The sequence below is a fragment of the Pocillopora damicornis genome, chromosome 1 (genome assembly GCF_964200805.1).
Source record: "Pocillopora damicornis chromosome 1, jaPocDami1.2, whole genome shotgun sequence".
NCBI classification, from domain to species: Eukaryota; Metazoa; Cnidaria; class Anthozoa; order Scleractinia; family Pocilloporidae; genus Pocillopora; species Pocillopora damicornis.
In genome coordinates, this window is record NC_142670.1 from 39,119,234 (window position 1) to 39,144,729 (window position 25,496).

General features: G+C 37.4%; 3 protein-coding genes and 2 long non-coding RNA genes across 7 annotated transcripts; 3 read left to right on the forward strand and 2 right to left on the reverse strand.

Annotated features, from left to right (window-relative positions):
• The first annotated feature begins 559 nt into the window (after positions 1 to 559).
• On the forward strand, positions 560 to 2,869 carry LOC149053777 (uncharacterized). The gene is made up of 2 exons (XR_016188215.1): positions 560 to 942; positions 1,168 to 2,869. It is a non-coding gene; the product is annotated as an uncharacterized LOC149053777 (long non-coding RNA).
• Positions 2,870 to 8,197: 5,328 nt separating this feature from the next.
• LOC149053778 (uncharacterized) lies at positions 8,198 to 9,924 on the reverse strand. Its single transcript, XR_016188228.1, has 2 exons — positions 9,402 to 9,924; positions 8,198 to 9,176 (listed from the first exon to the last, which is right to left on the reverse strand). It is a non-coding gene; the product is annotated as an uncharacterized LOC149053778 (long non-coding RNA).
• A 240-nt stretch (positions 9,925 to 10,164) lies between these two features.
• LOC113671120 (adenylyl cyclase-associated protein 1) lies at positions 10,165 to 18,324 on the forward strand. Its single transcript, XM_027187341.2, has 14 exons — positions 10,165 to 10,381; positions 10,500 to 10,531; positions 10,683 to 10,751; positions 11,996 to 12,073; positions 12,920 to 12,973; positions 13,409 to 13,498; positions 14,136 to 14,221; positions 14,537 to 14,642; positions 14,890 to 15,067; positions 15,801 to 15,967; positions 16,464 to 16,587; positions 17,131 to 17,213; positions 17,380 to 17,526; positions 17,886 to 18,324. The coding sequence occupies exons 1-14, from the start codon at positions 10,285 to 10,287 to the stop codon at positions 17,967 to 17,969; spliced, it is 1,395 nt and encodes a 464-aa protein (XP_027043142.2). The 5' UTR covers positions 10,165 to 10,284; the 3' UTR covers positions 17,970 to 18,324.
• Positions 18,325 to 19,080: 756 nt separating this feature from the next.
• Positions 19,081 to 24,766, forward strand: LOC149053779 (uncharacterized). The gene is made up of 2 exons (XM_089211726.1): positions 19,081 to 20,758; positions 23,812 to 24,766. Exons 1-2 carry the CDS (start codon positions 19,212 to 19,214, stop codon positions 24,086 to 24,088), a joined length of 1,824 nt encoding a protein of 607 aa, XP_089067852.1. The 5' UTR covers positions 19,081 to 19,211; the 3' UTR covers positions 24,089 to 24,766.
• Positions 20,937 to 23,256, reverse strand: LOC149053780 (52 kDa repressor of the inhibitor of the protein kinase-like). 3 transcript variants are annotated; one of them, XM_089211745.1, is made up of 3 exons: positions 23,050 to 23,256; positions 22,320 to 22,808; positions 21,221 to 21,467 (listed from the first exon to the last, which is right to left on the reverse strand). In XM_089211745.1, exons 1-3 carry the CDS (start codon positions 23,177 to 23,179, stop codon positions 21,451 to 21,453), a joined length of 636 nt encoding a protein of 211 aa, XP_089067871.1. In that variant the 5' UTR covers positions 23,180 to 23,256; the 3' UTR covers positions 21,221 to 21,450. The 3 variants fall into 3 exon arrangements, with proteins under 3 accessions (XP_089067863.1, XP_089067867.1, XP_089067871.1); XM_089211737.1 differs by having other exon boundaries at positions 20,937 to 22,808; XM_089211741.1 differs by having other exon boundaries at positions 20,937 to 22,944; positions 23,050 to 23,190.
• Positions 24,767 to 25,496: the final 730 nt, after the last annotated feature.

Below are 25,496 nucleotides of genomic sequence, written 5' to 3' on the forward strand. Positions count from 1 at the left end.
TGAGCGATTGAGCGAGAAAAGAATATTCTAGGGTTACAATTTAAGACCTACTGTTCGTGGTATATGGGTTCATTCCCTCGAATATAGTAATTTTATAAAGAGTTAAAAATCAAAAGTTGTACACGTTGTTTTTTTGTTCCAAGGAATTGGAATGATTTGTGGAATTAATCTCGCTGTAATAAGACTATACATCGTATCATATCTTTCAACATTTCCTGAATAGAAAAGTTTAGAAAATAAGACACATACATACCTTTCAGGTAGGTTCATCATGCATTTCATAACAAACAATTTTTGCGCTGAAAACGTCCCTGATTGCATAAAAGGCGTGCATTTAAGCAGCCATCTTGGATAATTTTTTGGCGAGAGAAACTGGGGCGAATAAAAAACTCAACCCTTTCCTCCCCCGTTAGTATTTTTTTCAACATGATCTCGAGACCGAAATTACGATTATCGTTATTTCTAAATTGGCACCAAATTTATGGATATAGTAATTTCGTGGCACTCTTTACCAATCCTCTTTACACGTGTTAAATAAAGAGAAGGACTCGGTTCCACTGTCTTACAACATTCAAGATGGCGGAGGAAAGGGGTAAATGTGCGTTCAGTTGTGATCAGCATGATCTCGACACCAAAATAACGATTATCGTTATTTCTAAATTGGCCCTGAAATAACGAATATCATAATTTCAGTGCATGTCTGAGACCTTCGGGCTCGAAGCTTGGGAACTAGTATTCAGGGAAAGATAAAATGGCGGCTTACGGCGGCGAAGGAAATCTCAGTAGTTTAATATTTAGCGTGAAAAGGCTTGGGTGTTGTGATCTGGTTCTCAAGTAAAAAAAAAATCACGGTCTGCAATGGCCTTACCACCTTTTGAACAACAAGAAAACATTGAAACGGTGGTAAAAAGCAGCAAGTTTCGAAGTCTAAACGAAAGATGGGTAAGCTGAGTTTCAGTCAAATATCATGACATTTGGGATGTAATTTCGATACCGAATAAATAGTTCTACATGGTTATACACGCATAGGATTCTGTTGTGTTCACGTGAAGGCCATTTCAGCCATTCCTGCCACTTGTAAGTGGTAGGAAATAAAAGATATGTATAGTTGTTTCGTATTGAAGCCCTGTGAAATCAAAAATTTGATTTATTTCTTCTTTGTTTTAGGTGGTCATTATCCATTACTTTTGGAAGTCGATGCTGATGAGAAAGAAAAAATGTTTATGATTATTTCTTCTCTCGAACATTTTACTATTTAGGTACCAAATAATCTTGATACTGAAGACCATTGCATCCTATTATGAAAAATGTACCCCTGATTGCTTTGTCAACATGTATGATGTAATATACCTTGAGATTTGTGGGATTTTCACTTGTAAACTAGAAATACCTGTAGAGGGTAACGATGTACTTAATGCAAAGTGTTTTGGTACAAAGTCTGCTTTGCTGTAATCTACCTGAAGGTGCTTTTTATATGCTAGTAACACTTGCACAGCCCTGTCAAAATGTTCTTTAGTAGTAGTCAAGCTGGCTGTTGTAATTATAGGCAGCAGAGGCCAAACCTCATCCTGAAAAGCAGTCTGAAAGGTGTGAAGTCAGTGGAAGATACTTCATTGTAGGTGGCCAAATTGCAGGCTGTCAGCCCATTTTGAGTGAGTAGTTAAACTCAAGATCGGCTATTTTAACTAATTTTATTGAGAGCCAAATCCTGCAAGGCTTATATTCTGTATTAATTTGAAGTGTTTCTTTTATGTTCCTTATTTTGCAGTAAGTGGGCTTGTTGTGGCCATTTTTCTCTCAAACATTTTTTTCAGCTTAGTCAAAACGTTTTTTAGAAGTAGGCAAGCTGGCTATAGTAACAGAAGGTAGAGACCAAACCTTGTCCAGACTAGACGCCTAACAAATGTTCTGTGTGGAAAGCCAAATCCCTGGTTACCGGCACATTTTGACTAGGCTATTTGTTATTTAGCTACTCTTATTATTAAAGATTACTGCATTCCTTTTTAATAATTTGCTGCCAATTGTATGCTGTATATAGCTTATGATTTGTGTGATTTTCAAGAGTAAATTAGAAATACCTGAAGATGGTAATGATGTACTAGATAACGTACTTGATGCAAAGCAATTTTGGCACAAAGTGTATGCCTTGTCCTCAGGTGATTTTAACATGCTAATAAGATTTGTTATTCAAATAATATACATCAGCTGGAATGGGAATATTGAAAGAAAAATAATAATATTTAACCATAACAAGTTTTGGTTTTATGTCCAAATTAAGCACTTAGTTGAAGATCACTGCACTGATCAGGCCCCGAAGGCCAAAAAAGAGCTGTCTGCTGTTAGTTTAATTTTTGTCATTTCTATTGATTTATTTTATTTATCAATGTTTCTTTGAGTTATAATTCATTGACCTCTTTCAATAGTGCAGGTTCGCTCGTGTAACCTAATCCCACATGTATGTATGTACAATCTCAGTTGAAATTTTGAGTGGCAGGCAAGCTGGCAATAGTAATAGGCAGCAGAGGCCAAATCTTGTCCTGAATAGAAGTCTGACATGTGTGAAATTGGCAGCTATTTCATTGTAGGTGGCCAAATTGTTGGCTGCAGCACATTTTGACCTGGCTGATTGTGTGTGTGTTATGTATGTGTTCTTCTTTTTAGGTGTTAAACAGGTCAAAGTACCGAAAAAAACCTCTGTGATAACTTGGTAGTCTAAGATGTAAAAATTTTTAATAATAAGGTAAAGCTTGATCATTCTTAAGAGTTTGCATCTGTTCTAAAAGTTTTGGGGAGAGTTAGGGGAGCATTATTTATACAAATGTATCTAAAAAGTAACAAAAAAATAAAAAGAACTAGGGCAAAATCCCAATTTGCTTTAAAAGTTTATTTTATTAAGAGCATCATTCTGGATATAGCTTGGGATTTGTGTGATTTTCACAAATTGTTAGGTTGTTATGAAAACTTAATTTACAGGAACCTTGTTAGTTTTCAGCTTCAAGAACAAGTACATAATTGCAGGAAAAGCTTGAAGCTTGAAAAATTGACTGATGAAACTGGAACAGATGTCATGAGATTTGTACAATAGGTTGGCCTGGGAGGGACCAAGAATTGATTCTCTTACACCTTTTGTCTGCATAGTGTGCTTCTGTAGAGCTTAGTTATTGCTGTAGAAAACGTTTTTGGAGGGCCCTTGAGATCACTCACTTTTGAGCTAGTTGCCCCTAGGGAAGAGGATATCTGTACTTATTATCTCCCTTGGGGGGGGTTTGAAGGGTTAAAGACTGATTCTTCTCCAGTAGCCACAAGTACCCCTGCATATGGAAATTTTGAACACTATTAAAGGGCTAGTACCCTCATTTCATACTTGAATTTCTAATTTAGTGTAAGTTATGACAAATAATGAATGTAAATTCATCTTGGTTGTACAGGTTATATCCAGCAGTCCTTAAAAAAAAATAAAAAGGTATTTTTCTGAATTAAAAAAAAAGTGTTCTTGCTTCAAAGTAAGTGCATGATATGTCATTCAATTAATGCTCTAGCAGAGTTTTTGTTTGAAATGCCAAAATCAACTTCATGAGTAAGGACAAAAAAAAGGCAATAAGCAAATGTTCCTCTGTATCCTTTATGTCAATTTGGGCTGAAAAACAGGTTTTTTCCTTTTGCAAAAATTAGCTTATTTCACGACCAAAAACGATGCAAACAAGCTGAAACGTTATGTTTTCAGCAAAACAGCGATAGAATCTGCGAAAAAAACAATGGAGACAAGCTAACACACAGTGTTCTCAGTAAAATTTGGGCAAACAAAACCTTAAAAACCAAAAAAAAAAACAATTGCGCTGACTTACCCATTTTTTGCCAAGATAACTGCCAAAACACTGAAAACTAGCTTGAAACTACATGTTTTTCACAAGATCGCGACGAAATCTGTCTAAAAACTCCAAAATACGGCAGAAATGTACGATTTTTGCAAAATTTTTCGCTAAAGTTGACAAAAACACTAAATTCGACTGAAAAACACGTTTGTTTTTTTTTGCAAAAATAAGCTTATTTCAGTTTTAAAAACGCTGCAAAAAATGTTCTCAGCAAAATAGTTTAAGAGTCTGTGGGAAAACACAAAAACCAAGCTTAAACCAAGTGTAAATTGATAAAAAGGCCCGAATTGCGCATTTTGGCAGTTATTTTGGCAAAAAATGGTATATTTTGATTTCAAGCAAACTTTCAAGTAGTTGTTAAAGTTTAGAGCAAAACACAATACCAAAAAAAAATTGGATGTTTTCAGAAAAAATTGCGACCCTCAGCCTAATCATAATCCCACCCTACCCAAGCCCTAACTCTAGCTGCGAGCTATCCTAACCCTAACCCTAACTCCGGGTTAGGGTTAGGGCTCGGGTTAAGAACGGAACTTTTCACTTCAGTCAAAATGATGCAACTGGTTAACATGGTCCAACCAGCCAAAACAAGATAAAATGGTTTAAACGGTGAAAAGATTTTAAATACGTGACATGGTCCAATCGGAAGAAACGATCTCACTTAGTAAAATGGTGCGACTGGTTAACATGATCCAACTTGATAAAATGATGCCAATATCTAAAATGGACAAACTGGTTTAAATAATCCAACCAGTTGAAATGGTCTAACTGGATAATGCATGTGTAACCAGTGAAATTGGTTCAAATAATTCAGGTAAGGATGATAATATTAGTTAAAAAGATCCAGCATATTACAGTGGTTCAACTGGTAAAAATAATCATCCAACTACTAAAAGTTATTAAACCCCAATCAAAATTAATCCAACCGCTTCAAATAATCTAAATGTTCAAAATTCTTCAGGTGGTTATTTAAGTGAAAAAGGTGAAAAAATCTTCTTAAAAATATTTTTGAAGAGGCTTACACCCTTACCCTAAATACTAACCCTACCCCCAAACCCTAACCCCAAACCTTCACCCTAGCCCTAACCTCAACCGCAGACCCTCTAACCCTAACACTAAGCCTAAACCCTAACCCTAACCCTAGCCCCACACCATAACCCTAAAACCTAACCCTAAACCCTAAACCCTAACCTATAGCCCTTAACCTAGACCTAACCCTAACCCTAACCCTAACCCTAACCCTAACCCTAACCCTAACCCTAACCCTAACCCTAACCCTAACCCTAACCTAACCCCAACCTTCTCTATCTATCCTGTAAGTGTACCAGTCGGCCTATCGTTTGTTTTTCAGTAAACTTTCAAGTAGTTACTGAAATTTACAATCACAATACCAAAAACCCTGCAATTGAATGCTTGTAGAAAAATATTAACGCCAACCCTAAGCATAGCCTCATCCTAGCCTTAACCCTAATTCTAACACTAAACCCCGCTAACTCTAAGCATAATTTTACCCTAGCCCTAACCCTGATTGTAACACTAAACCCCTCTGACCCGAAGCAACCCAAACTCTAACCCTAACCAGGTAATGGGCTCCTGCCCTAACCCTATCCTCAACCCTGACTTAAACCCTTTACCATAGCTTAGGATTGGTTTGGGGTTTGGGTTAGGTTTAGGATAGCACAGAGTTAGAGTGAGCACAGGACGAAATAGCATGATTCCGTAATTCGGAAAAATGAAACTCTATGTTTCCACATCATTCACTTCTTCCTTGGACCTGTTATGTTTCCGTTATGATTCCTGAACGAAAATATGACGACACGTTTCCGTTGCATTTCTGTCAACGGAATATTATCATCGCCTGTTTCCGTTACGTTTCCTTGTACGGATTCAAACTTTTACCGTCAAGTAAAACATATATTTATAAAGTGCTGTACAGTTCTTACACCACGTTACCATGAAGACGTGATCGTTCGAGGACAACAAAGGCAAATTGACGTGCATTAGGTGTGTACGTTCGTAGGAATCATAAGAAGTCCTAGAAGCTTCGATGTTTTACACTGAGCTATGTGCATGTTAATTTTGGAACTGTTTCGAAACCTTACAAAATTGAATCTTTTAAACTTACTCTGTGCTTAGATTTTTAAGCAGCTGGATCATTTGAGCCAGTTTAGTCACTCAAACCAGCAATACAATACTAGGCTAACTGGATAGTTTTAGGGTTAGGGTTAGGATTTTCAAGTAGGCACACGCAGTTGTGTGGATATTGTGGTACATGGAGTTTAGTAGAGTGTAGATTTTAGCAGTATTTGCCAGTGTTGACATATTTATAAAATTATGGTTCCAAAGTGCGTGTCACTGTTGAGAACCCAAGAAAATCATGAGAAAGTCGCCGATGGATTAGCCATAAAAATAAGCCCAACTCTGAGTCAATGCCAAACCACAAGAAAGTTGTGAAACTCGCGCCAATGTAAAAAAAAAAAAACAACTGAGGTTCGAAGTATGGGTCGCTAACATCCTATGAAAATCATGGGAAAGTCGAGGAGATTGGTCATGGTACCAACCAATGCCACTTTCCCATGAAAATCAAGAAACCTGTGGTAACTAGCCAACATATGCTAGAATGACAATCTTTAATAAAATTCATATCTAATAAGGATGTGTGAAATGGCCAATATCGCTCTTGGCCGAGATACTGGTTTGCCGTGTTTTGGCAGTTATTTTGGCGAATATGGTTAAAATCAAATCTGTGTAAAAACAGTAAAATCAACGAGTTATTGAGGTTCGTCAACATAGGGAGGGTCCTCTTAGTCTAGAGAAAAACTTTTGCCCACGGCTAAAGGCGTTAAATTAATAAATTGATATATCTGGGCGGCATATCAAACAGCAACACTAAACTTCTCCTTTCTCACAGCTTTTTCCCCTTTAACATCTTTGTTCATTCCATTTTTTTTAAAGTAAACACTCGTTTTGGAGGCATAAAGGTCCCTAAAGCAACGTTTCAAGATTTTATGGCGATCTTGTGAAAAACATGTAGTTCCAGCTAGTTTAGAGGGTTTTGGCAGCTATTTACACAAAAAGTGGGTAAAATCAGCCCAATTTGTCGTGTTTCTGACGGTTTTTACGCGTTTTTTCCCCAAATTTTGCTGAGAACACTGCGTTTTAGCTGGAATAAGCGTTTTCACATGGATTGTATCCCTATTTTGTTAAAGACATCGTGCTTTTGAATGTAAAATAGGCTGATTTTTGCAAAAAAAAAAAAAAGTGTTTTTCAGGTCGAATTGAGCGCTTTTGTCAACTTTTGCGTAAAATTTGGCAAAAACTCGTGCGTTCTGCCGGATTTTGGTGTTTTTAGATAGATTTCATTGCAATTTTACGAAATACATGTAGTTTCAGCTAGTTTGCAGCGTTTTGGACTTGAGACCGGCAAGAGTGATGGTAGACACTCTTAGCAGAGATAATTGTGCTAGCAGATATTAAAATTTCACCTGTAAAGACAATATATTAATTGAACACAAGAAAAAGGAAACTTGATAAAAAAATTAGAATAATGGCGGGGAGAAAAGAGGGCTGCACTAAAGATTATGTACTTGTGTTCTTGAAGCTGAAAATTAACAAGGTTCCTAACAATTTTTGAAAATCACACAAATCCCAAGCTATATCCAGGGTTTTCTCTTAATAAAATTAACTCTTCAAACAAATTGGGATTTTACCTTGGGCCTTTTTTTTACTTTTTATGTACATTATTTATGTATAAATAATGCTCCCCTGACCCTCCCCCAAATTTCCAGAACAAATGGAAACTCTTAAGAATGATCAAGCTTTACCTTATTATTTAAAATTTTTACATCTTGAATTATCAAGTTATCACAGAGGATTTCTTGGTACTTTAACCTGTTTAACACCCTAAAAGAAGTGCACATATATACTACACACAATCAGCCCAGTCAAAATGTGCCACAGCTGGCAATTTGGCTGCCTGCCACAATATAGCTGCCGCTAACTTCACACTTTTCACACTTCCATTCAAGACAAGGTTCAGCCTCTGCTGCCTATTACTATCACCAGCTTGCCTTCCACTCAAAAACATTTTGACTGAGCTCATCCATACATACATACATAAGTGGGAGATTAGGTTACATGAGCGAACCTACACTATTGAAAGAGATCAATGAATTACAATTCAAAGAAACATTGATAAATAAAATAAATCAATAGAAATGACAAAAATCAAACTAACAGCAGACAGTACTCTTTCAGCCTTCTGGACCTGAGCAGTGCAGTGATCTTCAACTAAGTGCTTAATTTGGACATAAAACCAGAACTTGGTATAGCTAAATATTATTATTTTTCTTTTAATATTCCCACTCCAGCTGATGTGTATTATTTGAATTACAAGTCTTATTAGCATGCAAAATCACCTATGGACAAGGCACACACTTTGGACATAAAACCAGAACTTGGTATAGCTAAATATTATTATTTTTCTTTTAATATTCCCACTCCAGCTGATGTGTATTATTTGAATTACAAGTCTTATTAGCATGCAAAATCACCTACAGACAAGGCACACACTTTGCACCAAAATAGCTTTGCATCAAGTACATTATCTAGTACATCATTACCATCTTCAGGTATTTCTAATTTACTTGTGAAAATCACACAAATCATAAGCTATATACAGCATACAATCAACAGCAAATTATTAGAAAGGAATGCAGTAAATTTTAATAAGAATATTACTAAGTAGTTAAATAACAAATAGCCCAGTAAAATTGTGCCCGTTGCTGGGAATTTGGTTCTCAATAAAATTAGCTAAAATAGCCAATCTTGAGTTTTACTGCTTACTCAAAATGGGCTGGCAGCTTACAATTTGGCCGCCTACAATGAAGTACCTTCCGCTAACTTCACATTTTTCAGACTGCTTTTCAGGAAGAGGTTTGGCCAGCTTTTCTACTACTCAAAAACATTTTGACTGGGCTGTGCAAGTCTTACTAGCATATAAAAAGCACCTTCAGGTAGATTACAGCAAAGCAGACTTTGTACCAAATGCTCTGCATTAAGTACATCATTACCCTCTTCAAGTATTTCTAGTTTACTTGTAAAAATCCCACAAATCATAAGGTATATTACATTATACATTCCAGTTGACAAAGCAATCAAGGGTAATTTTTTCATAATGGATGCAATGATCTTCAATATCAAGATTATTTGGTACCTAAATAGTAAAATGTTCGAGAGAAGAAATAATCATAAACATTTTTTCTTTCTCATCAGCATCGACTTCCAAAAGTAATGGATAATGACCACCTAAAACAAAGAAGAAATAAATCAAATTTTTGATTTCACAGGGCTTCAATACGAAACAACTATACATATCTTTTATTTCCTACCACTTACAAGTGGCAGGAATGGCTGAAATGGCCTTCACGTGAACACAACAGAATCCTATGCGTGTATAACCATGTAGAACTATTTATTCGGTATCGAAATTACATCCCAAATGTCATGATATTTGACTGAAACTCAGCTTACCCATCTTTCGTTTAGACTTCGAAACTTGCTGCTTTTTACCACCGTTTCAATGTTTTCTTGTTGTTCAAAAGGTGGTAAGACCATTGCAGACCGTGATTTTTTTTTTACTTGAGAACCAGATCACAACACCCAAGCCTTTTCACGCTAAATATTAAACTACTGAGATTTCCTTCGCCGCCGTAAGCCGCCATTTTATCTTTCCCTGAATACTAGTTCCCAAGCTTCGAGCCCGAAGGTCTCAGACATGCACTGAAATTATGATATTCGTTATTTCAGGGCCAATTTAGAAATAACGGTAATCGTTATTTTGGTGTCGAGATCATGCTGATCACAACTGAACGCATATTTACCCCTTTCCTCCGCCATCTTGAATGTTGTAAGACAGTGGAACCGAGTCCTTCTCTTTATTTAACACGTGTAAAGAGGATTGGTAAAGAGTGCCACGAAATTACTATATCCATAAATTTGGTGCCAATTTAGAAATAACGATAATCGTAATTTCGGTCTCGAGATCATGTTGATTTTTTTATATCGACTGTATTTATGTCTTATTAAAAACAAGCAGGCGTGAACAAGAGCGAACTAATTAAAATTACCATGTGAAGAAAAATCCAAGGAAAGTGAAAAACGAGGGGAAAAAAGTATTGGACTGTAGGTTCAATATTATTTCCTTCAAGTTAGTTTCCTGACGATACTTCAATAAAATTATCTGACGTATTATTCATTCCGCTGACAGGAAAGCTAAGAATCCAACAGACCATATTACCATATTAGGAAAACTGTGTAATATTTTTCACCCCTCCCTCGACTAATCTGTTGGTTTCCTTGCAGAAACTTGTCGTAAAGTACGCAGTTTTTCTCTTTGTTGTAGCAAACTTCTGAGATGTCTGGTGACTTGAGTGCCCTTGTAGCTCGTCTTGAAGCAGTCACATCACGTTTAGAAGCTGCAGCTGACAAGGCCGGCGGCGGAGAACCAGCAGGTTTGAAAGTTCGCTGAAAGCATAGCGTTACTTCAGACGGAAATTTTATATTGGAGAGAGTTTTTGGGACACGTAGTTTAGATTGAGTGTGATTAAAGGATTTGACTTTAAATTGCAGATTTGGGAGTTATTGTTGAAGAGTACGACCAGGTAAAATAAGTGACAATTGCTTCTTACAAGAAGAGAGAATTGTAAGGTCATGATCTTCCTTACTTGTTGTGAATTTGAAATTTTAGATATTTTCGGCTTAGCAAATTGAATGAAAATATTTCAAATATACTTATCGCTTCTGTTTTCGTAGGTGCTTAAGGGTAACGTGGCCGAATTTTTTAAGCTGTCGAGCAAAATTGGTGGCGATATAGACACCCAGGTAATGCACAGATGCTAACTTCAACTCCCAAGTTGATCCATCAGTGCATCCCTAGTCATAATTATGTACATTGTTATACCAAATGCAACTTAAATTCACTTCATTCATTGTCGTTATGTTAGAAGAATGTATGTAAATGTACCTTTCAGTTTCATGTGATCAAAATGCCTTGTGCTGATTATGTGGTGTGGTTGTCTTGCCAACTGGCACTAAGAATGGACCTGTCGCTTGTGACAGGGAAATTTCTGGTAGAGTGTACTGCCTAGGTCATCATTTAGGATGCTAAATGGTAAAATTGCATATCACATGTAAGAATTAGAACTCTTTAACCCTTAACACCCCATCATCAATATACATGTCCTCCATACTGTTCTCTGTACATTTCCTAAGGTGCTGACAAAGATAATTTGTTTACCAATCAAAAGCCTCTTTCATGAGGCCTCTTTTGGGGATCATTTCCTTTATTCTCATGACCTTAACAGGGCGTGAAATTGCGCCTAATACAGGTGCCAATGCGGCTAAATTTTTCAATTTGGCGACCAAATCTTGAAAATTAGTCGCCAAATTGGCGACTAGAATATTTCATCACAACCATATCGAGAGACATAGTGAATCAAAAAGATTTGCAAAGATAAATCCGTGGCAAACTTCCTCGTTAAGTATGTTTCCAAAACTCAGCACACGCATCTCAATCGATAACTAGACGCTATCTTGGATTTAGGTGAGCTTGAACATTGTATATCATCCATCCTAGTGTCCACTTTTCAGAACGTTAGATCTTTTCCCTAAATTAATTTTGGAAGGTCTATCGAGAACGTTGACAGCGTAAAAAAAAGGTTTTGTTTGTCTTTGAAAATGGCGACCAACTTTTTTTTGAATTGGCTACTACTTTGAAGAATTTAGGAGCCAAGTGGCTATCAGAAAAAAAAGTTAATTTTCATGCCCTGCTTAATGTGTGATTCAGCAGTGAAATTGTAGGGAGAAATTAGATACCAGTCACTCTCAGGGGTTGAAGGGTTAAACCTCACCCTGTAAAGCACTTCCCCATCCAAGCTTTATGCTTGAATTCCCATCTGGGAATTTAAAATTTGAGAATGTTTTGATAAAGATGAGTATGTGTTAATGATGGAATTTTTTTGTCACTTGTTAGGCAGTATTAATGGATTATTTTTGTCATGGATTTCTTTGATTTTAATAAGGCTGTGGGTATTTCAACTCACAAATATGTTATCTGTCTTGTCTAGGCAAAGTTGGCTAAGAAAGTGTTTGATGCTCAAAGGGAATTTATTGTGCTTGCCTCTACATGTCAAAAGCCCAGTCAAGTAAGTACAGGAAAAATTATATTTATTTCATCAGGGGAGATTTGCTTTAAGTGTTTTTACCTTTTATAATATGAATTTCACTCTACAAGGGTCAGGTTTGTTTTGTTTTGTTTGTTTGTTTGTTTTTTTAATAAAAGCTGCTCATTTCATGACCAGAAACTCCAGACAATAAGGGATTACGCTGTTTCTCCCTGCCTCAGGCTTGCAAATGAATTGGGGAATTTCCAAAATTACAGTGCCCCTGACTTTCCAGATATTAAGTCAAGGTCATGGTAACAAAGTGATTAAAGAAAGAAAACAAAAGAAATCCCTGTAACACAGAAGGATAAGTGGAAGATTTCCAATTTTGTATGAAAATTTTTTATGTCAGATTTCTCTGACATACAAGATCTAGCCATGGTGATTATGATAAAGTGCCTAACCCTTTATGTCCCAAGATTTGGTTAATTTTCCCCTTTAGCTGCTACACATTTTCTTGTAAACCAGTTTTGAGAATTTGGTGTGAGATGAAGAGAACAAATTCTACCGATAAGTTTGAGTATTCTCGTCACCTAAATTGCTGGATAATGTTGGATGTTATCTAGAGAAGTAACATGTTAATCACTTTCCGGAGTTAAATTTTCAAAATAAATTCCCAATGTTCAGAGCAAGAAAAGAATTACTGTTGGTTTCAAGGTTTTGAATTATGTTTGTTTTCAATAATTTTGTTCCGTGTGCCAAGAATTTTGGTAAGGATTATAGATATAGCTCCAAAAATTAATTTGTAGAAGTTAAACAGGGAAATCTTTGAGTTCAAGGGGCAAGAAATAAGCTGTTGGAAAGTAAATTCAGAACTTTAATCAACAGGATGAGTTTGCAAAGATATTGAAACCACAGGCAGATTGTATTGGTGAAGTACAGGTAAATGCACTGATATTTAACAACTATTTATCAAAGGGGAGGTGGTGTATGGTGGATGTTTACCAAGCCGCAAAGTTAGCCAGCAACACTGAGATGAATAGTTGTGTTAGTTTAAATTTCGTGCATGTTGCTCAGAGGTGAATAGCTGAAGATACCTGGAGTTTTGGTAGCCCATCAGAGAGTACCTTCAAAATTATATACTGTTAAGTATATATAAAAGAAATTACCCTTATTATCACTTGTTATGAATGATGTTTAAAATTTAATTTTGTTGATTGTAATTGTGTGAATCTCACTTCTTGCTAGCAGCAATGAATACAAAGGAAAGATTAATTGCATATAAAGCTGGGAAATTTGAGAAAGATAAGTTTTAAAGTACTGTATTGTATTTTGAGCTTGTTGGGAATTTGCAGAGTCTATGTAAATTTTTAATAGAGTTTTCGTGAGAAGAATCGTGCAAGCAAGGTTTTCAACCACCTGTCAGCCCTTAGTGAAGCCATTCCTGCTCTTGGATGGGTTAGTGTGGTAAGTGAAAAGTCAGGTTCTTTATTACGGTACAATTTTAACCATCAGAAAGAACAGTGTGCTCCTACAAACCCAACCACTTTATATGAAATACTCTTACCAAAGAGTAACTCCTGTAGGCTATTCATTAATTATCCTGATAAACTTACTTAAGCCCACTAAAAACTATAACTTAGCTCACCACTGACACAAACTAACAGTTGCCTCCAAATCTCCTGGAAATGCACAATCTCTGAAATATATCACAGTAGCTCTCTCTGTACAGCTTTCCTACATGGCTTAGTCCTTATATACAGTTGGGCTCCTAATTATGAAATAATTTTAACAAACTCCTTTCTTACAGGACCTTCGCTTGAATATGCCACTCCCTCTCCCCCCCTTCACTCATCAGAAAGCCTTAGAAATTAAAACAACATCCCCTGGGTACACCCCTGGGTACATATTAGTAAAATTATGTACAATCTTAAACTTCAATAGGATTACACAAACATCTAAAACAAGCAAGAAATGCAAATAGTACAGCGCAGTACTAAAGAAAATATCCTTCATAACAGTATCAGGTGAAAAAGGATTTTAATGATTCATTCTGGATTTCAAACTAAAATGGGAAGTTGCATGATTGATTCCATTCTGATAGAGCCCCACTCCAGCTCCACATGTTAAAGAAATGGTTGATGCAGCACAGTTCTACCTGAACCGAGTGTTGAAGGACTTCAAAGGAAAGTAAGTCTGGGTGTTTAAGTCAAAAAAATTTGAAACTTATCAGTTTTAGATATTCCATGGTATGTCATTTTGGTGTGATTTGATGTGATGTGATGTAATTTAATTTAATGTGACGCAACATGACCATTGAGGCATCATTAATATCATATGTCCAATTAGCAGTTAGTTTTTGAAATTTTGTTGAATAATAATTATTGCATCCTATTATATAGTGGTGAAACAGTTCTGTTGTTGAATAACAATTATTGCTTCCTATTATATAGTGGTGAAACAATTCTGTTCACTGGATAAGTCATAAATATTTTTGTTTGGCAGAGATGAAACACATGTGGAATGGGTGAAAGCTCTTAAAAATTCCCTTATGGACCTTCATGCATATGTTAAGGCTCATCACACAACTGGTGTAGTGTGGAGTAAAACAGTAAGTAATTCCTCCATCTGTTATCTTAAACAACACAAAAACAAAGGTCTTTGTAGAAAATAATCCCTTTGTTCATTCCCAGTTTTGCATCAGAAATTTTTAAATGAATGTGGCTACTGACTGACCAATTAACTGGTAAGCCAACTGACTGGCTGGCTGGTTTACTCACTGAATGATCTGTACAAACAGCTGTTACCCTGCTGATGCTTTGACACTGATTTTCTTGTTGTTCTTCATTTTTTAATAGGGAAATGTTGCCAAAGCTGGAGCAGGGTCTGTGGCACCCCCACCTGGTAAACCTGCTCCCCCACCCCCTCCTGCTGTGCAAGCCCCTACCCCTGTTGCCTCAGGGAAAGATGCCCAGCGTGGGGCTGCAAATGCATTATTCGGTGAGATCAACAAGGCAGGCATGAATATTGCTGCAGGTACGTGTACTTTCATTGTCAAATTTGGGTGAGTTTCCTGTAACCTCTGAGTGGTCCTTGTATGTGCCTTCAAAACTTCAACTATCTAGCGCTGTTAATGAATGAACACACAAAATAATCCTAAATGTCACACCTTCCATTTCTGGAAATCTCAGATAATTTGAACCAAAACTAGCATCTCCTCAACAGTTAAACACTATGAGCTGGTTTTTTTTAAAATGATTTCTAACCTAAAACGTGGTTTTTACCAAATTAGTGGGTCTCAGGCTTTCTCTACAAGAAGATTGATTTAATTGAATAAATATCCTTCCTCTGTTAGCTTTTGGCTCTCATGAAACTGTTCACAAATGGTGAATGTTAAGATAAATGTGTTGGGCAAATTGAGGGTTGTTGTTTTGTTAAATAAGAGTTAAACTTTGTTTAACTAACTTGCCCTATAAATGTCCTGGCAAATTTGCAAACCAAGAAACAGGATTTCTTTGGGTATATGTCTATAGTGACTTTTCACAAGGTATAGTTGTTACCCAGTGATACCAAGTTCAACTCCCTGTATGGGCTTGATCTTTAGCATGTAGTCCCCAATCATCCACAAAGTAAGGTAGTCTTTTGGCAGAACAGAACTTAACTGGATGGAGCTGTTTTAAAAAAAACCCTTTCTTGCAGTCATTAGGGAAGTCAGAAGGAAATGTCTGATCCAAGAACACACAATTATTGGTTTCTTCTTCCCACACAGGACTTAGGAAAGTAAAGGATGAGGAGAAGACTCACAAAAACAAAGAACTGAGAAAGACTGGGCCTGTTCCTGACAAACCAAAACCAGCTGTAGTTGCCCCTAAGCCCAAAGCTGCAGCTGCCAAAAAACCTCCAGTGTTTGAGCTGCAAGGGAAGAAGTGGGCGGTTGTAAGTTTAACATACTTTGGATGATATTGTAGTCAGTTAATTGTAATGTTATCAGCAGTTCTAAACAGAAATACAAATGTGACGACATGAAGAGAACCATGACAGTAGCATCCAGAACTGGGAAAACTGAAGATTTCATGAGAAAAACATATGCTTTTCTTTTAGATTTAAAAACTTTGCACTTTTACAGGAAATTTAGTTTTAAACAACAATGTGAAATCACCAACTTATGGGTAGTCTGAGAACGTGATGCCAATTTGCAAGTTATTCTTGTGTCTGTTCAAAACTCATTATCTTAATATGTTCTGAAGAAAGAGAGGTCTGTTACTGTTGAAGTTTTTGTAGCTTCGGAAACATCCCATCCATATCCTGGCCATCCAGCGATGCATTTCTATCAGTTATGGCATTTGCTAAAAAGAACTTTGAAAATTTGTGCCATAGCCTTTTAAGTAGGGCTGTTATTTTGTGTACGACAAACTGATATTTTGTTTTCCAGGAATTTCAAGAAGACAACAAAGAGCTTGTGATCAGGGAGCCATCAGTATCACAAACAGTTTACATCTATAGCTGCAAGAACAGCACCATTCAGGTCAAGGGCAAAATCAATTCCATGGTTGTGGGTAAGTCCTAAGGTCTATAATGTTTAGCCCCCATCCTAACAGCTGTACTTTTGTTGAGAACTGGGACTAGTAAAGGTTACAGAGAAAACTTGTTGTAGAAGTGTGTTATCCAAGATAGGGGAGAAACAATACTGATGCATATTGAAATAGTGAGCCATTTGTCGTTTGTTTTAATTTGTTACTTGCTTCTTTGTAAAGTCAGTTTTTTGAGATTTTAACCCCTTTAACTTCCATTAGTGGCCAAGACAGAATTTTCTTTACAATTTCAATCCAATATCAAGCAGTCAATAAGAGAGAATAAATAAAAATACCAGTGAGGAGATTTTCAATTAATCAAATACCAAATTCTCCAAACTAACATCTTAAAAATTGGGTGGCAGACAGTAAGGAGAATTACTAATGAAATCTTGGGACTGGAAGGGTGAAGAGTTTATCTGATGCAATTGGAATACCAAACCCCCTCTTCTGATGAATCACACCAATTTAAGTTCTACTCAATGTTCTTTTTTTTTAAATGATGTGTTTCTTTGTGTTTAATCTCAGATGGCTGTAAGAAAACAGCAGTGGTTCTTGAGGATGCCATTGGCACCGTTGAGTTTATCAACTGCCAGAGTATGCAGTGTCAGGTAAATAACAAGGACCACACATTATAATTGCCTCAGAGTGACAAATTCCAGATAATTTTTGGATGCAAGTAATACCTCAGGGCTGGAAGGTCAGCAGTCTTTTCAAGAAGCAGTGTTCACTTCTGTATGGTAATATGATGAACTGACAGGTTTTGTTATCATCTAGATTAATGGCATGGTTCCAACAGTGTCAATTGATAAGACTGATGGCTGTCAAGTGCTCTTTCCTAATGGCATTGGCAACACAGAGATTGTGACTGCCAAGTCATCTGAGATGAATATCATGATCCCAAAGCCTGGTGGGGATGATATGGTAAGTGGCTCTAAATTGTGATAGTTTGGTGTGATTGTCCGGGTGAGTGTAGTCCTGAGAAAAACTGTTGGTGGTAGTGGTGACTGACGTTCAACAACCTGGGCAGAATCATCTCCATTCAAATTATTTTACTTTACTCCCATTAGTTGGACACTTGACACTGGTGTTCAGATCGAAATAGTGGGCTGTCATCAAATGCTACTCATTCCATGTCTTACTTGTTCTTATTGTTGTTTAAGATGTAATTAAACTGTTTTGTTGCCGTTATGTTTGTTTAAAATTGTTGTAGCTGCTTTTTTGTAATTGGAAAATTTAAAAAAATTAAGGCCAACAATTCTATCTTTTTTTCTTCTTTCTAGGCGGAATACTGTTTGCCAGAACAGTACAAGAGCGTATGGAATGGCAAAACATTTGTTACCACTTGCAGCGAGTCTCTTGGATAAGTGTTGTGACCTTTTACTGGAATGTTCTACACAGCACGCAAAAAGACAATCTCAAAATGCTCAACCTAGCATCAAATCGCTGGCAATTTGAAATCCCTTTAGTTGAAACCTAAAAATAGTGAAATTACTTCTTTGATTGTAGAAAATGTAAAGTTAAACTTGATAGTTTGCAGTAGTTTTGGAGGCTGACTAGGATAAAATTTCGAATTAAAAGTGATTCTTTGTGCAAGATATTTTATGGCGTTGAGAATTAGACATCAAAGACTTTATTTTCCTACAGCACAACATTTTTGTCGTAGTTCAAATGGAAAAAGTGAAACCGTTGTTAAAGAAAATAAAAATAGAAAGCTTGAAATTGTTGCTACCATAAGCCTACTGACTATTTCTTTTGATTACATGGAGCAACCAAAGCTGGGAGATTAAGAGGATGCCTAACTATGTGGTAAATAGTATGAACCCAGTAGTAAAAGTTGATCAAGTTGTCTGCTCGTCTGCAGCTTGTGGCCCTCCTGTTCTGGAACAGCAACTATTCTTTAGATTTTTTACCCTAGAAAAGTGCTTATTTCGCCGGTAAAACTGACGGAATAAGTTATATTGTAAAGGGGGAAAGTTTCTAAAGAAACTGTGGTGTTGCGTCGGTGGGAGAGTATAACAAGGTACCCTAAGTTCTGTCGTAGGTTACCCCCTCTCCTAGTCCTTTCCACCTCCCAACTTTACTTGCTCAGCAAATGCTCAGGTTTCATAAACAGGTTAGAAGCGCTAATGAATGTTGTTGGTCCGAGAGGAGCAGTGAGAGGGCTGCTTTGATTTTCAAACGAAAAACAAAGTGAACTTGGCGAACCTCACGCCTCCTTCTCCACTCACTTTCTCAAACTTATTTTTCTTAATTTCTAGAGCCTTGTAGCTTCTTGCTGTACCAGTACCGAACGACGAGGAACTGAAATCTGGGCTGAAATATGGCCTTACTTGTTTAATAAATAATACGGTACTTAGTGATTGGGACAGGCAACATGTCACATTAAGACTTAAGGAGAAATTTGGAACCCAAGGTCGTTTTGGCTCCTTGTCAGCGGTATAGTCGCTAAATAGTAAGGTGATTATTTGGTGACCATACCGCTGACGAGGGGGGAAAGAGAAAGAGCCTTTTGTTGAACACCGCTGGATATGCTTGATTCCGGGCTACTCATTCCCAATCCCGCTCCAGTATTATCGCTGCGGTTCGATTTGTAGTCAAGAGAATTTATGCTATATTTACTTTCGCGGAAAAAAAAGTTGCGACTGTTTAAACCTAAAACTTCTAACAATAGCCTCAGTGCCAGAGATATAGTTTGTTTTGTCATGAATGGAGCGATCGAAAACAAAGACGACGAGAAACAGACCTGCGATCAGTTGAACTCAAATGAACAGATTACAATTAGCCATGGTGACACAGGAAATGCGGCCGAAAGCAGTGTCCCCTTGACAGAAAAGGTGGCCTTTATCATGGAATCAGGAGTGGGATTACAGAATCTTAATACTGTACTGCAAACAGTTCCGAGTACAGATGAAAATCTAACAAACTTACACGACACGGTTGAGTCGGAAACGAAAGCGGAAGTGGGATTGACTTCGACACGAGGTGACGTGGGCTCTTTGACAGCGATTGAAACTACGACAACAAACATTACTCTCTACGAAAAGAATTTGCAGCGTAAGAGTATTTTGTTGCTACACCAGAAATCAGCCAGAGTAAACATCGATGTAGAACAATGTGAAAATGTAGTAGCAGGCGATAGCGCGGAAGTGAACTTATGCTGTAATATTTGTCAGGATACGAAGGCGAAATCAACCTCTTCCCGATCGAATAAAAGTGATTCTCCCGTGCAAACCGATGAAGGTAGCAAAAACTCGGTCTTTTCGTCAAGAAAACAACGGAAGAAAAGTAACAAAAATTATGTTTCTAGAGGGAATTGCTCAAGAAAAAAGATAAAGAAAGAATGGCAATTTCAAATGTGTTTGTCAGATTTTACAGATTCCGAGAGATTGGAGGAAGCCATTGATCAGTGGCTTAAACTACTGAAACCGTCCTTTCTTTCCGAAATACAAGATGATGTGGATGATTTTGAGATAGTAACGGATACCTTAAAGGAAAATAGAAGGCCAGTTGAAAGTTTAATTCCAAACCGCATCGAAAAACTCGATGAGGCCATTTGCATGGCGTTGAAGATGGTACAAGAGGAGGAAAAGGAAAAATACCAGACCTTGAAAATTGAAGTGCATTTTGCATTAGCAGAGTTTTACATCAAGGAAGATTATCTTAAAGCTTTAACCTGTTTGAGAGCATTGGAGAGAGATTTCCATTACAAACCTTCGCTGCGCAAAGGATTCGAAAATCAAAAAGGTAGACTTTACGCCAAAATGGCCAAAGTTATGGAACTTTGCTTAGAATTTTCCAAAGATTTTACTGACAATCAAAACGACCCAGAAATCGCTAGTAAGGCCCTGTTTACTGACCAAAACCCAGATGATGTTGTGTTGAGTTACTTCCAGAAAGCTTTAGAGTCGAACAACAATGAAGCTTTACTTCAAATATCTTGTTATTTAGGAAAGACATCTGTTTTATTGAAATGCTGCAAGGGAAAAAATGAAACTAGAAATTTGACACAGGTGCGAGAGAATTTGAGATCAGTAGAAATCCTCTTCAGTCATATTTCTCCAGCCTTGAAATGCCAATTTTACTTGGCTGAAGCATTTCTACTTTACTATGAAGGACAGTACAAAATAGCGAAAAACAAACTAAACACATTGATGGCTCCAGGGGTGGATCCAGGATTTTGAGTGAGTAGTTTCCACCCGAGGACCCACTCCTGCTAGGGGGGTTCGGGGGCATGCCCCCCCGAGAAAATTTGAAATTTGGAGCTCTCTAAAGGCCATTTCATGCATTTTTAGAAAATTTAATTGCCCCCAAAAGACTAAAAAAGCATGTAATCAAAAAGGCAAAAAACATTTATTTTTCTTGAAAGTACTACAGGAAACACTCTGATCTACAAATATTCCACCTTTAGCTACTGTGCAAACCAGTGTATATAGTGTTTTCAGGAAGGCCAAGTCATCACCAAGACTTTTCACACTGGAAAACATCACCTCCCAGTCAGGAAAATCAAGATGTGGAGAAAAAAAAACGAACCAAGTGTTAGTGTTTTTGATAACAAAAGAAAAACAAGCACAATTGATGATATAGTTTAAAGATTGATAATAAAAATCTACTTGCCTTTTTCATCCTTGGGACCACAGGCTTACCATCCATAAAGCCCTTCTCTCTCTCAAATTTCTTCTGTGTTGTGCTCCTATAATGAATGAAATGAATGAAAGCCAGGCTCAATAAATCCAAATGTTTAGCAACACTAAAAACAACATTTCCTGAGCTGGCTTTTATTCATTTCATTTATAGGAGCACAACACAGAAAAGAATTTGAGAGAGAGAGAAGGGCTTTATGGATGGTTAGCCTGTGTTGGGAGCTGGAATTCAAAAAATAAAACAATTATTAGAAAAATATAAATTATAAGAATCATAAAATGATATACAAATTGAAGTAAAATGATAATTTGAAATAATACTAGCCTTTCTTCATCCTTGGGAATTGCTGTGAAGCTGGTTGAGTTCAGTGAAAATGTTTGTTAACCATTTAAGCTTAACATGAAAACCCAATGTCAATGTCAATGGAAAATCATCACAAGTAAAACAAAATAGAAAATAACCTTGAAATGAGTTGAAAAAAGTTATACAGGCACCAGTTTGAGCTTCTGTACTGTTCTCCATCAGTTTAAGGATTATGAGACTTAAAGGCCATAACCCAGACAGAACATAACTCACAAGTACTCTAGAAACAGCTGGTGCAAAAAATTATTACAAAATGTTTGCCATTCTCATTCTCCTAGGATGTAACTCAGCAAATAAATCTATTATACGTTCAAGGTCAAAATCCATGTCTCTGTGGGCATGCATCAGTGCCAATCCATTCAGTCTGTCCTGGGTCATTGTATTTCTCAAATAGTTCTTAAGATTCCGAAGGGATGATATGGATCTCTCACAAGATGCAGATGAAATTGGAATTGTGATCAGGACTTTCAGCATGGAATAGATGTTGACATATGCATCTTTGTCAATATCCTTCAGTGTAGCCTCCAAACTGTCAGGAATAATATCTCCTCTGTTATCCCTCCCCTTCCACAATCTCTCCCATAACAAAAGCTCTGCCTGTAATCCTGCATAATTTCGTATGTCCTGTCTGTAATGGTTACAAAATTCCAAAACATTGGCCTTCCAGGCAGGGTCAGTAGCTAGTAAAACAGAGGGAATAATCGAAATACCTTTATAGCAAACAAATACATCATCCTGGAATCTGGTGTTGAGCTGCTGGAGTACATGGTCAAGAAAAACTCTAGTGAGATTGATCTTGAAATATCCCTCAGGAGTTGCAGCAGGAGCATTATTTCTATGCATTTGTCTCTGGGCTATCCTTGGCATTTCTGGCTGGACTGCTACTTGTCTTGCAATGGTCACTGCTTCCTGGTAGAGATTATGATGTCTGTTATCAATGTCAGTGCTCATGTCTTCAAGGACTGATTTCAAAAGAGCAAGTTCATCTTTAGCTTTTAGAAGATCCATTGCTTTTTGTTGCAGCTTCACTGTGAGTGGTCTAGTTAATCCCAAAATATGTCTGACAATAACAAGAGAAACAATAAAGGAAAAGTTGATTGCATTAATTAAGGACTGAGCATCATGTCTGCTTGTTGGATTCCAGGTTGAGTCTCCAGGGCTGTTTCTGTTAAGTGAGATGTCTTCAAGTGTAGCTGTGACTGGGTAGAGAAGTTCAACTATGCGGTCCATTCCATCAATCCGTTCAATCCATCGTGTGCGGCACACATCAATTAAAACAGTATGGTTTGCCCGAGGCAATAGTTCTCTGATCTTGGCTATTAAATGTTGTTGACGCTTGGGAGGGTTGTTAAAAAAAATTAGAAATCTTGCGCACAATATCCATCATGTTCCTGACAATTGGCAGATTTTCCATTGACACGGGGAAATCAAAGAGCTCACCTGGTTTCCACACGTTTTCGACGAACTCCAGCTTCTGATGCGGCGAGTAGTTGTGGATCTCGTCGAAAACTAGGCCAATGTCGAAGGGAGAACAATCCTCCCTCCGACAAACAGGATCTCCGCGAGTCATAACACTAGTATTTTTTAAACGTTTAACAGTAAATTCCGTCGTTAACCCCTGAGCAAGTTCGAAAGTACTTGTATTGTAGGAGCAACGAAAGAGACCCGCTGGGGGAGGAACTGCCTATTTTATACTTTGTCAGTAGTTTCCAAGGTAGTTTCCAAACACAACTAGCCAATCAGAAGAGTGTTTTGAGTGAGTTCCGATGACGAAATCTTTGCTAGCCAATCGTGAGGGGTTTTGACTGTGTTCCGCCTGTTATTGTCACCAAATAACAAGGACTTACACCCACCGGTTGCGTAAAGATTGGCTCCACGAACATTTTCCGACGGCTTCCGACGGTTTCCGAGGTGTAATCGAAGCTCGAAAGGCCAGCGCGTGATCCGGAGCGCTCCCGAACGCCTCATGACCGCAATTATAACGAAATTAGTCATTCTAAACGTATTTTCTTTAATAAATAACTGTAAAACAGGAAGATGGTTTATTTCTGGAAGACGTTTAGTGATTTCCACAAAAGTATCAGTAGTTTCCAAAGGGAAATTAGAGTGTTTTCCAAAAGTACTTTTATCAACATTTAACTAGGTCGGAAAAAATTTGAGTGAGTTCCGGAAATCAGTTAAACTACCCTGGATCCACCCCTGGGCTCGTAAAATCATGATAGACGACGAGGAACATCTCTTGAAGAGGTTGGAAAGGGAGTGCTTAGGCTCTAAAAGGTTTCGGTTTCTAACAGAGGAATTAATGGTCCCGAATTTAATACCCCATCTCTGTTTCACACTTGTAGTTGCAATTTTTATCATTATTCTCTCAATTTGTTTATGTATTCACATTTTTCTCATTTTGGGTAGTTGCAGTGCGCATATGATCTATCAACATTTGACTAAAGTTTTGTTCCACGTCGTCTATCTTTTCCTCTAGGAAAAGTATCTGTCCTATTAAAATGCTGCAAGGGGGAGGATGATGCTACAAATTTGACACAAGTGCGAGAGAATTTATAATCAACAGGCCTCCTCTTCAATCATGTTTCTCCAAATTTGAGATGCCAATTTTACTTAGCTGAAGCATTTTCACTTAACTATGAAAGACGGTACAAAATGGCACAGGACAAACTAGAAATATTAATGGCTCGCAAAATTATGATAGACGACAAGGAACATCTTGTGAAATAGTTGGGAGTGTATGGTTCTAAAAGGGTTCGGTGTCTTACATAGGAATTAGAAAAAGCAATGGCTGCAAAAAGATGTTCGAGGAGAGTGTTTCGAACGAATAAACGACCTTCTCATAGATTCAGCTTGAATTTATTGCAAGAGCAATTTTAGATTGAAATTACATTTGTCAGCTTTCTAACAATAGGACAGCTCCGCTTATTTCGAATTTTCAAATATGTTTTAATGAAATATAGTTGACATGTAATGAATATCTCATTTTAGAGATGTATTCGTGTAAAGCTAGAGAGGCAAAACTATTTCATCGAAGTGTTTAGCAAAACTAAAATTTTGGGATAGCTAGGAATGCTAAAACTCAGCTACATTCATTCTGTTCAAGTTTTCGTGAGGGAAATTTTGTCAATAAAGTCACACTAAATAGTTTTCCTTTGACGTTAGCCTCCTTGCATTCACTCAGATTGTCTGTTCATTCGAAATCGGGATCAATATCAGTATCTGGGCAACTGCCCACCTTCCCCTCCCCTAACCCAACATTAGCCTTAACTTGTTGTCAATTGATTGTTGTTGAGTTAGGGGAGGGGTAGGTGGGCAGTTGCCCAGATACTGATATCGATCCCGACATCGTTTCAGTTAAAGTGGAAGCTGACCATGACTTTATCTGCTCAGCAAACCCTCAGGTTTCATAGACAGGTTACCAGCGCCAATGTATGTTCTTGGTCAGAGAGAAGCAGTAGGAGAGCTGCCTTGTCTTTCAAACGAAAAACAAAGTAAACTTGGCAAAGCTCGAGCCTCCTTCCCCACTCCCTCTCTTAAACTTATATTTCACATTTTCTAGAGCTTCCCAACGACTCTCGCCCGAGCCAAAATCCCAGACTGCATGTAATTGCTATTAGCAATATTATTATTATCACTATTCGGATGCCTGCGAAAGCTCACTTTGTTAGCATGGTTAGTAAGAGAAGGTGACCGTTTTCACACAATAGCCCTAGATGATCTCCTTCTAGCTTCCTGCAGTACCAGATTATCGAACGACGAGGAAGTAAAATCAGAGCTAAAATATGGTGCCAGTTGTTAGGTAAGTAATACGGCAGTTAGTGATTGGGGCAGGCAACATCTCACATTTCACTTTGAAAAAAGGACTCGGGGAGAGAAAAGTGCTT

What these genes read in the sequence shown, in the direction of transcription:
- LOC113671120 (XM_027187341.2), top strand. Translation starts at nt 10,285, where the DNA reads ATGTCTGGTGACTTGAGTGCCCTTGTAGCTCGTCTTGAAGCAGTCACA. An exon ending in CATGTCAAAAGCCCAGTCAA is followed by an intron (nt 12,074 to 12,919) that starts GTAAGTACAGGA and finishes TTTAATCAACAG; the next exon opens with GATGAGTTTGCAAAGATATT. An exon ending in AGCCTGGTGGGGATGATATG is followed by an intron (nt 17,527 to 17,885) that starts GTAAGTGGCTCT and finishes TCTTCTTTCTAG; the next exon opens with GCGGAATACTGTTTGCCAGA.
- LOC149053779 (XM_089211726.1), top strand. Translation starts at nt 19,212, where the DNA reads ATGCTATATTTACTTTCGCGGAAAAAAAAGTTGCGACTGTTTAAACCT. An exon ending in AACAAACTAAACACATTGAT is followed by an intron (nt 20,759 to 23,811) that starts GGCTCCAGGGGT and finishes GATCCACCCCTG; the next exon opens with GGCTCGTAAAATCATGATAG.
- LOC149053780 (XM_089211737.1), bottom strand. Translation starts at nt 23,179, where the DNA reads ATGACTCGCGGAGATCCTGTTTGTCGGAGGGAGGATTGTTCTCCCTTC. An exon ending in CGAAAACGTGTGGAAACCAG is followed by an intron (nt 22,809 to 23,049) that starts GTGAGCTCTTTG and finishes TTCTCTACCCAG; the next exon opens with TCACAGCTACACTTGAAGAC.